The sequence below is a fragment of the Hyperoodon ampullatus genome (assembly GCF_949752795.1).
Source record: "Hyperoodon ampullatus genome assembly, chromosome: 6".
NCBI classification, from domain to species: Eukaryota; Metazoa; Chordata; class Mammalia; order Artiodactyla; family Ziphiidae; genus Hyperoodon; species Hyperoodon ampullatus.
In genome coordinates, this window is record NC_136919.1 from 31,379,519 (window position 1) to 31,391,388 (window position 11,870).

At 34.4% G+C, this 11,870-nt stretch overlaps 1 protein-coding gene across 1 annotated transcript in view; it reads left to right on the top strand.

Moving 5' to 3' along the window:
- Positions 1–10,613, top strand: part of TMEM38B (transmembrane protein 38B) — a gene marked incomplete at both ends in the record, with an annotated part of 71,834 nt that extends 61,221 nt beyond the window's left edge. Inside the window, 2 exon segments of the mRNA XM_079706690.1 lie at positions 10,398–10,481; positions 10,485–10,613. Of these exon segments, the coding sequence (XP_079562816.1) occupies positions 10,398–10,481; positions 10,485–10,613 (213 nt within the window).
- Positions 10,614–11,870: the final 1,257 nt, after the last annotated feature.

The window sequence follows — 11,870 nt, forward strand, 5'->3', positions numbered from 1 at the left end:
GGTCCTGTCCCTATTCTTTGTCTCTGTTTTTTTCTTTTTTCTTTTACCCTACCCAGGTACGTGGGGAGTTTCTTGCCTTTTGGGAGATCTGAGGTCTTCTGCCAGCATTCAGTAGGTGTTCTGTAAGAGTTGTTCCACATGTAGATGTATTTCTGATGTATTTGTGGGGAGGAAGGTGATCTCTTCATCTTACTCTTCTGCCATCTTGAAGCTCCTCTCTATTTTTGGTTTTTAAGGCACCTCCATACTGCTCTCCATAGTGGCTGTACCAATTTACATTCCCACCAACAGTGTAGGGTGGCTCCTTTTTGCCACACCCTCTCCAGCATTTATTATTTGCAGGCTTTTTGATGATGGCCATTCTGACTGGTGTGAGATGATACCTCACTGTAGTTTTGATTTGCATTTCTGTGATAATTAGCAATATGGAGCATTTTTTCATATGCCTGTTGGCCATCTGTATGTTTCCTTTGGAGAAATGTCTGTGTAGACTCCTACCCATTTTTTGATTGGGTTGTTTGTTTTTCTGATATTGAACTGTATGAGCTGTTTGTATATTTTGGAGATGAATCCCTTGTTAGTGCCTCATTTGCAAATATTTTCTCTCTGTCTGTAGGTTGTCTTTTTGTTTTGTTTATGGTTTCCTTTGCTGCACAGAAGCTTTTAAGTTTAATATATACACACTGCTATATATAAAAAAGATAACCATCAAGGACCTACTGTATGGAACAGGGAACTATACTCAATACTTTGTAATACCTGTAAGAGAAAAGAATCGGAAAAAGAATATACACACACACACACATATACACACACACATATATATATATAAATATGAGAAACTGAATCACTGTGCTGTACACCTGAAGCTAACACGACATAATAAATCAACTGTAGTTCAGTTAAAAAAATTGAAAAAAACTCCTCTATTCCAAATACTTTTTATCTCTAAGAAATATTTCATAACAAGATTTTAGCCTTAAAAAGTAAAAAATATCTCTAGTAGAACCCTGAATATTCAGCAGTTCATAAACATTCTTGAACTGTTAAGAAAAATTAAGGGATAAAGGATTAAAAACCTAAAAAAAAATTGAAAGAAATTTATCAACAGACAATTCACACAACAAAGATATGATGTCCCTTAAACATATGAAAACATGTGACACTCATTTGGGAACATATTAATGAAAATTACATTCAGATACCATTTCTCCTCAGATTGGCAAAAATTAAAATCTGGCTGCATATCCTATTTAAAGAGAGAATCGGGCACGTTTTCAGTCTTATCTGGATATTCTGGCATGTTAGTTTATTTTCAGTTTTTTCCCCGCTTTTTTTGCATATTGATATGAACTTTAATGGCAGTTTGTCTAACTCCATAATAAAATTTGTTGGTATTTTTATTGAGATTATATTCAGTTTATAAATTAACTTAGGGTGGCAGTTACATTACATAGGGACAAAAGCATAGAGTGAGACAGGAGAGAGGACAGAGTCATGAGATTTTCTAATATTTAGATAAGGAAGATCCAGAATGAGAAACGGGAAAGAAGCTGCTAAAAACAAGGAGATGGTATTAAGAAGGATGGACTGGTCAGTTATGCTGCATGCTGTTGAGAGGTGTATTCAGATAGTAGAGTATTGTGTTGAATACATGAATGAGGGACAATGGTATTAGGCCCTGTCGGGGGATACAATTGGACATGTAAACTTTGAATAAGACACAGACTCTGTCTTTAATATGTTATTGTCTAAAAAGAAATATGAGGCATTGTACTTTTAAACTTTATGAGGATACGGACTAGGTTTGTTTTATTCAGCACTGTATCCCTAGCATTGTGTCTGGTGCATGTAGTAGATTTTTAATATATATTTGTTGACTGAGTGATAAATGACTAAAATGCTCTTTCATAGGTCTCTCTGTATTTAATTCTCTCATACTTATTTATCTAAGAGTGTACTACCAGATGAACAGTTTATTTAACCAACTTATTGAAGAGATTTATAAAAATGAGGATCTGAAGATTTATTTGACAGTCATTTAGGTTAGTAATTATTAATGTCTGAGTGAGTGATGTCACCAATGAAGAAAGCATAGAGTAACCAGAAAACCAGGCTGAATATGCCATGTACCAGAAGTTAATTATTGGAGGGCATTGGGGGAGGTTTAATGGAGTAGACACTTTGCAGTTGCCCTGCAAAGGATTGTTTGGATTTGGGCAGATGGAGGCAGGAAGAAGTATGTTCTGGGTGGAGAGAAAAATTAATTATGCAAATTTTGCTTCTATAGATATATTGTAATAGTCTTTGAATTATTCATATGAGGTAGAAGTTATGTTCATTCATGATACTCTCATTGCTATGCACTATAGAGGATATAAAAGTACATGAGTACTGTTTGTGCCTTTGAGGAACTTATATTTTAGGTCACATTTTTCTGGGCATATTTTGAAATGATATAACATGAGATGTTATATAAAGAATGTGCCAAAGCAATCTTGAGAAAGAAAAACGGAGCTGGAGGAATCAGGCTCCCTGACTTCAGACTATACTACAAAGCTACAGTAACCAAGACAGTATGGTAGTGGCACAAAAACAGAAATATAGATCAATGAAACAGGATAGAAAGCCCAGAGATAAACCTGGGCTTAAACCTAGATGTAAGGCCAGACACTATAAAACTCTTAGAGGAAAACAAAGGCAGAACACTCTGACATAAATCGCAGCAAGATCCTTTTTTGACTCACCTCCTAGAGAAATGGAAATAAAAACAAAAATAAACAAATGGGACCTAATGAAACTTAAAAGCTTTTGCACAGCAAAGGAAACCATAAACAAGACGAAAAGACAACCCTCAGAATGAGAGAAAATATTTGCAAATGAAGCAACTGACACAGGATTAATCTCCAAAATATACAAGCAGCTCATGCAGCTCAATATCAAAAAAAAAAAAAAACAACCCGATCCAAAAATGGGCGGAAGACCTAAATAGACATTTCTCCAAAGAAGATACACAGATTGCCAGCAAACACATGAAAGGATGCTCAACATCACTAATCATTAGAGAAATGCAAATCAAAACTACAATGAGGTTTCACCTCACATGGGTCAGAATGGCCATCATCAAAAAATCTACAAACAATAAATGCTGGAGAGCGTGTGGAGAAAAGGGAACCCTCTTGCACTGTTGGTGGGAATGTAAATTGATACAGCCACTATGGAGAACAGTATGCAGGTTCCTTAAAAAACTAAAGATAGAACTATCATACGACCCAGCAATCCGACTACTGGGCATATACCCTGAGAAAACCATAATTCAAAAAGAGACATGTACCACAATGTTCATTGCAGCACTATTTACAATAGCCAGGACATGGAAGCAACCTAAGTGTCCATCGACAGATGAATGGATAAAGAAGTTGTGGCACATATATACAATGGAATATTACTCAGCCATAAAAAGAAATGAAATTGAGTTATTTGTAGTGAGGTGGATGGACCTAGAGTCTGTCCTATAGAGTGAAGTAAGTCAGGAAGAGAAAAACAAATACTGTATGCTAACACATATATATGGAATCTAAAAAAAATGGTTCTGAAGAACCTAGGGGCAGGACAGGAATAAAGACCCAGACATAGAGAATGGACTTAAGGACACGGGGAAGGGGAGGGGTAAGCTGGGATGAAGTGAGAGAGTGGCATGGACATATATACACTACCAGATATAAAATAGATAGCTAGTGGGAAGCAGCCTCATAGCACAGGGAGATCAGCTTGGTGCTTTGTGACCACTTAGAGGGGTTGGATAGGGAGGATGGGAAGGAGACGCAAGAGGGAGGGGATATGGGGATATAAGTATATGTATAGCTGATTCATTTTGTTATACAGCAGCAACTAACACAACAATGTAAAGCAATTATACTCCAATAAAGATGTTAAAAAAAAACAGAATGTGGCAGAGCTCAAACAGTTTCTTTACTGGAATTAATTTGTATTTTAGGATATGTTTAAATATCAGATTAGGGCTTCTACATTCTTTGGTTTACTTCTCTTTTTAAGCAAGAGACTATGAAGTCAAATGCTGTTTAATTTAGGTAATATGCTTTTTCTTTTAATAGTTTGCTAAGTAGGGAGACAGTTTTATATTTTATTTATAGAAAAATAAGTGTTCATTCCATTTGTCACCATTATATTTGTGTCACCTTATTGAATTAAGCCCTAAGAAGAGGCTGAATTCACAGAAATCCATCCATGGACCTCATAAGTCTATCTCAGCAGTAATTTATGATGCCAGCAGTACTCCTTAGCTGAGTGATGAATCTACTGGGAGTGGAGATTCTATTAAAACTCAACTTGAAAAATGCTTAGTATAGTTCATGTTCTCAGGAAGTACTTTAGATCCTGACACTCATCTCTTTTGGATTTTGTAAAAAGACATTGCTGTTTTCCTGACAGTGGACCATTGTTTGACCTGAATTCTTTTGTTTTTTGTTGGCCGTCCATGAAGTCAAGCTATGACCAGGATAATTATGCTAATACATCTCGTTGTAACTATTTATTCTAAAGAATAATTTAATCTAAAGAAATTCTTCTTAGATATTAACCAGTAATGGTATAAATTTGGAGGTTAACATTATATTTGGACTCTTCTCACTCTATATTCTCTCCAGGTGATTACATTCTAATTCATGCCTTTACCTTTTACTTGTATAGTAATGACTTCCAAATCCATATCCCTTACTTAACGTTTCTGGGCAAACCTCCATTACTGCACTTACTCTTTATGGTTTTGTAATTACTGATTTACTTGGCTGTCTCTGGTTAGTCTGTAAGATTTTTGATGGCAGGGATTACATTCAACATTCTTTTGGCAGCCAGGTGTAACGCACAAGCAGATTATTTTAATCCTGTGGATTTTAGGCTTTGTTAGTGCTATTCTGTTTCAGATTTGCCCTTCTAGAATGTGACCCTTTTGGGGGTCTCAATTTAAGCCCGAGGTGTACCCCTGGGCAGGTCCACCTTGCCTGGCTTTGAACTCCAACCTGTCTTCCCAGAACCAAGCAGTGGGCTGCTCAGCTCTTTGGCCTCCCAGCTGTTGTTCTCTGCTAGGTTTTTGAAATCTGTTTCTATGTTTGCACAGTTTAGCATTGGTAAACTCCTCCAGCACAGACTACGCATGGACTTGGGGGCTTACTTAATGTGGTTCACTCCTCTTTAAGCTGTTACTGCTCTCAAGTGCTAGACGCTTTGGCCTTCTCAGACTCCAGCCTCTGTCTCTTTAACACATTTGGGACTTCTGCATTTCATTTCCCTATGCTGTGAATTGACACATGTCCTTAAAAGAAAAAGCCAGGATAAATGTGGAGTTCACTTTGTTCAACTTCCTTTCTTTTAGGGATCATAACCCCACCAGGTTATACCCGTATTGGTTGTTCTCCGGTGTCTTTTTACAGTTGTTTTATGTCTTTTATATTGATTTTGTTGAGATACTGAGTCTGATATAAGCTATTTAGTCATGGCTGGCCTGTAGTTTATGTGCATGCATTGAAAAAAGGTTTATTTGTTATTTGTTTATTTTTATTGTGGTCAAATTGGCATAACAAAATCAGCTGTTTATGCAATTCAGTGGTGTTTAGTACATTCACAATGCTGTGTGCATGCATTTTTCTGTTTATATAAGTGATAGTACGTTATAGCTTTTGTTCTTGGTCTCATTTTCACCTAACAGTATATTTTAAGAATTTTTCCATATAACTTTACAATTTATTATTTTAAACAATTACACAATATACATTTCACTTATCCATTCCTCTTGTGATGGACACCCACTTTGTCTCCAAGTCCCCACTACCTAGACTATATTGCAGATAATAAGAATTTACTCTTGTTTCCAATGTCCTCAGGAAAGCTGATTATGTAGGGACCTCTTGTGAGAATTTAATTCCAAAAATATCTAGTTTGATTCATTATCTGAGATCTGCTGGAGGAATTGCCTCTTGGAAATTCATGGGCTTTTGGGAACCATTCTAGTCCATAACGTTGTCCCAAGTTCATTTTGGCACCAGTATAATTTCTTGAGCAAATCTAAATATCTCTGAACACTATACATTTTGCCAGATAAAAGATTGGTAGCACTCCATTCTGTCTCTCAGTGTCTCAGTTGCTTATACATATAAATATATATGGAAAAAATTGGATGGCTAGAGACTTACTACAGTCCCTCATACTGGCAGGATTCTACAATTTACTGGAAGTCTGTGACTTTAGATAATGATAGACTGCAGTGTATTTAGTGATCAAACTCAAAATCTGAGTGTTCCAAACTGCTTAACCACTTATTAGCTCTGTGACTTTGAGCAAGTTACTTAACCTGTCAGAACCTCAGTTCCACATCTCTATGATGAGAGTAATAATAGAGTAGTTTTTGGATTACATTTAAAGAGAATAAGGTAATACAAAACACTTATCACAGTTCTGGCACATGTTAAGTGCATAGTAATAATAGGTATTATTGGTCATTTGGTGTAGACTGTAAATGATATTTTATCTTCTTATTTCCTTGCAATACTAAATGTATTTTTTTGCTTATGCTGCTCATTTGGCACTCAAGAATGTGGTATTTTGTATTATTGTTAATGAGTTATGTTCTTTTCCATTAATTAAGTGTAAACTTATAGAGAACAGATTTTTTTTCCAGAACCTAACTTAATTTGCTTCTGCTGAAGATTAAATTAAGAATGCATATTGAACACAGTGAGAACTTCAACGAAGAAAATTGGAAATATAAGAAAGTACTAGATAGAAGTCACAGAGCTGAAGAATATAATAACTGAACTAAAAAATTTACTAGGGGGGTTCAACAGCAGACTAGAAGAAGCAAAAAGCATCAGTGAACTTGAAGACCAGGCAGTGGAACTCACCCAATCAGAGCTGCAAAAAGGAAAAAGAATGAAAGAAAGTGAAGATAGGTTAAGGAACTTACGGGACAACATCAGGAGGACTGACGTTCACATAACAGGGCTCCCAGAAGGAAAGAAGAGAGAGAAAGGGGCAGAAAAATTATTTGAAGAAAGAATGGCTGAAAACTTCCCTAATCTGGGGGAAGGAAACAAGCATGCAGATCCAGGAAGCCCAGAGAGTTCCACATAAGGGGACCCCAAAGAGATCCCACCAAGACACATTATAATTAAAATGTCAAAAGTTTAAGGCAAAGAGAGATTCTTAAAAGTAGCAATGGAAAAACAGTGTGTTATGTATAAAGGAACCCCCATAAGACTGTGAGCAGATATCTCCAGTAGAAACTTTGCAGGCCAGAATGGCGTGGCATGATATATTCAAAGCACTGAAGGAAAAAAACTCCCAACCTAAGTTACTCCACCTGGCAGTTACATCCAGAGTTAGAGGAGAGAGAAAGAATTTTTCCAGACAAGCAAAAGCTAGAGCTTATCACCACTAAATTGACCTTACACAAAATGTTAAAGGGACTTCTTTAGGCTGAAAGGAAAGGATGCTAATTAGTAACAAGAAAACATGAAAATATAAAGCTCACTGGTAAGGGTTAATATATAGTAAAGGTAGTGGATTAATCACTTACAAAGTTAGTACGAATGTTAAAAGACAAAAGTAGTCAAAATAACTGTAACTACAATAATTAAGGGATACACACAAGATAAAAAGATGTAAAATGTAACATCAAAGACAAAAAACATTGAGGGGGAGAGTAAAAATATAGAACATTAAAATGCATTTATACTTAAGTTATTATCAACTTAAAATAGACTGTCACTAACCTATGTTGTTATATGAAAATATAACTACAGAGCAAAACCCTGTAGTATATACACAAAAGATAACAAGAAAGTAATCTAAGCATAGCACTAGAGAAAGTCATCAAGCCATAATGGAAGTGAGCAAGGGAAGAAGAAAGGACCAGAGAGGAACTACAAAACAGCCAGAAAACAATTAACAAAATGACAATAAGTACATACTTGTTAATTACTTTAAATGTAACTTGACTGAATTCTCTATTCAGAAGACATAGAGTAGCTGAATGGATAAAAAAAAATAAGACCCATCTATATGCTGCCTGCAAGAGACTCACTGCAGATGTGAGGAGAGAAATAGACTGAAAGTGAAGGGATGGAAAAATATATTCCATGCAAATGGAAGCCCAAAGAAAGTTGGGATAGCTATACTTATATCAAACAAAATAGACTTTAAAACAAAGACTAATTAGAAAGAAGGGCGTTACATAATGATAAAGGGGTCATTTCTAATAAGAGGATATATAACATTTGCAAATATTTATGTACCAACGTAAATATATAAAGCAAATGTTAACAGACCTAAAGAGAGAAATAGAGAGCAAAACAATAATAGTAGGGGACTTATTGAAGTCCCCTCACTTACAACAATGGATAGATCACTAGACAGAGAATCAAGAAGGAAACATTGCCCCAAAGGACATATTAGACTAGATAGACTTAACTAAAGATATAGACAGGACATTCCATCCAAAAGCAACAGAATACATATTCTTCTCAAGCACACATGGAATATTCTCCAGGATTCATCATATGTTAGGTCATAAAACAAGTCTTAATAAATTTAAGAAGATGAAAATTGTATCAAGAATCTTTTCCAGCTAGAATAGTATGAAACTGGAAATTGTTTACTAGGAAGAAAACTGGAAAAATCACAAACATGTGGGAATTAAACATAATGCTATAGAACAACCAGTGGGTCAGTGAAGAAATAACAGAGAAATCAAAGAAATACCTTGAGACAAAAATGGAAATACAACATTCCAATCTTATGGGATGCAGCAAAAGTAGTTTTAAGAGGGAAGTTCATAGCAATAAATGCCTACCTCAAGAAATGAGAAAAATCTCAAATAACCTAACTTTATACCTTAAGGAACTAGAATAAGAACAAATGAAGCCCGAAGTTAATGGAAGGAAGGAAATAACATAGAGCAGAAATAAATGAAATACAGACTAAAAGGCCAATAGAAAAGACCAAACTAAGAGTTGGTTCTTTGAAAAGATAAACAAAATTAACAAACCTTCAGTTAGACTCACCAAGAAAGAAAACGAGAGAACTCAAGTGGATAAAATCAGAAATGAAAGAGGAGATGTTACAACTGATACCATGAAAATACAAGGGATTGAGACTGCTATGAACACTTGTATGCCAACAACTTGGACAACCTAGAAGAAATAGACATACTTCTAGAAACATAAAACCTGTCAAGACTGAATCACAAAGAAATAGAAAATCTGAATAGACCAGTTACCAGTAAGGAGATTGTATCAGTGATCAGAAACCTCCCAACAAATAAAAATTCAGGACCAGACAGTTTTGCTGGTGAATGCTACCAAACATTACAAGAATTAATACCAATCCTTCTCAAACTCTTCCAAAAATAAAAGATGAGGGAATGCTTCCAAACTCATTTTACAAGGCCAACGTTACCATGAAACCAAAACCAGACAAGGATGCCACAAGAAAAGAAAATTATAGGGCAATATCCCTGATGGGCATAGATGCAAAACCCCCCAACAAAATATTAGCAAACTGAATTCAACAATACATTAAAAAGATTATACATCGTGATCGAGTGGGATTGATTCCAGGGATGCAAGGATGGTTCATCATCTGCAAATCAATCAGTGTGATATATCACATTAACAAAATGAAGGATAAAAATCATATAATCTCAATAGATACAGAAAAAGCATTTGACAGAATTCAGCATCCATTTACAATAAAAACTCTTAACAAAGTGGGTGTAGAGGGAATGTACCTCAATATAATAGAGGCTATATATGACAAGCCCACAGCTAACATCATAACCAGGGCATTATGCCTGGTGAAAAAAATGAGACAAAGACAAATACAGTATGATCTCATTTATGTGTGGAATCTAAAATTTAAAAAAACGCGAGCTCATAGATACAGAGAACAGATTAGTGGTTGCCAGAAGTGGTGTTGGGGGCTTGGTGAAATGGGTTAAAAGGAGTCAAAAAGTTCAAACTTCCAGTTATAAACAAATAAGTCATCAGTTTGTAACGTATAGCATGGTAACTGTTGTAATACTGTATTGCATATTTGCAAGTTGCTAAGAGAGTAGATCTTAAAAATTCTCATCACATAAAAAAATTTTTGTGTGCTGTGAGTGGTGACGGATGTTAACTAGACTTATTGTGGTGGTTATTTCATAATATATGCAGATATCGAATCATTTTGTACACCTGAAACTAGTATAATATTATATGTCAATTACACCTCAATAAAAAAAAAAGTGTTTTGAATCTTTTCTTCTTTTTCACTTTCCCCTCTCAGTTTTAGGAAACAGAAAACATTTGTATTTAAATTCAAAATTGAACTTTTTTTTTCAGATAACCGTGATGATTACAGGGACTGATGGTACGGCTTTTGCTTGTTTTGAGGATACATTGATTAGGATTCTGTTTGGCTGGCAGTAGCGGTTTTCGTCATGTGAAAAGAGAAGTGAAACAGAGTCATCTCTCAGTGGTACTGGTTCACCGACCTCAAAACCTATAGCTGATGCTTCAGATAAAGTTCAAAAGAAACATACTAAGAAGACTGACTAAATTTACTTGATGAGCTTTAGAAGGCAAAAAATTTTCTTTTTCTTATCTACCTGTCAGATTGTGATAAATATTTCTATGCAAATGATATAAAATAGAGATTATATATAAGGATTAGAGGTGACCAAAAGAGAATTTCTTTCTGTTTCAGGGAGACTCTCCCTTTCTGGATTGTAATTTCCTGAGTGTTATGAGTGTATGTGAAATGGTTTTTCTAAGTTATATATAAAGGATTCAATTGTGATTTTTAAAATAGTTTTATATTGATAAAAGGCTAGTGTTTTTGAATGTTAGAAAAAGTAAACCTACTGTCATTGCAAAATAACAAAAATTAAAGTTTTATTGTTTAATCTAGATATTTTCATACGTGTTTTTTATTCGAATCTCTTTGAGCTTTAGTTTAGCAAAATTAAACTTTTATTACACATTACCATTATAATTCTTAGATATGGAAAACAATTCCTGTTTAATTTTGAGTACTAGGAAAAGTAAACTTTACCTAAATCACTTTATATTATGAATGAAAATAAATTATTAGCTTATATTTCAGAAATAAACATTGTATATTTTGCCCACATTAAATGGAAATATCTGAAATTTTATTTAATTTTTTTCTAGTAGTATTTTTCAGTGAGAGCAGAGTATTATTAGTCTTAATCATAAGTGTGTTTCATGCCCTTGTTTAAACTATTTCTTTTTTCTCAAAAGAAAATCAAAGGTATAGTTTTTAATAAGTTACTAAGTCTATGTTTTGCTTTGCAAGTTTTGAGGAGCTTATTTTTTTCTCTCTCCTTAAAATACATTTGTTTTAACTGTAGGAGAAATTATTCTTCTCAGCATTTCATATATTCTTAAGTATTATTTCAATTTAAAAATTTCACCTTTGTCGTCTTTTTAATGGGTACTTTTCAGTTTTCTAGTTGAATGTCTCTTACTAGTTTACATAGGTTATATTTTAATGTACATGTACACATATTTTTAGTATTATTTTAAATTAAAACTAGTTACCCTTATGTAAAAATGCTCAGCTCTAATGAGAATTGTCCTCAGGCATTTGATAACAACCACCTAATTAAGAAGAAACAAACTAAAATCTTGTATGGTAGTAGTCTATTTGAATGAAGAACGATGAAGTGAAATTTGGTACCTTATTGGCAAAAATAATTAAAAGAAGAAGAAGAAGAAAAGGTACTAAATCATGTTAGATTTTCTTATTTTATTTTGTAGTTTAAAAGCCCAGTTATAATTTTAAAACTTTGT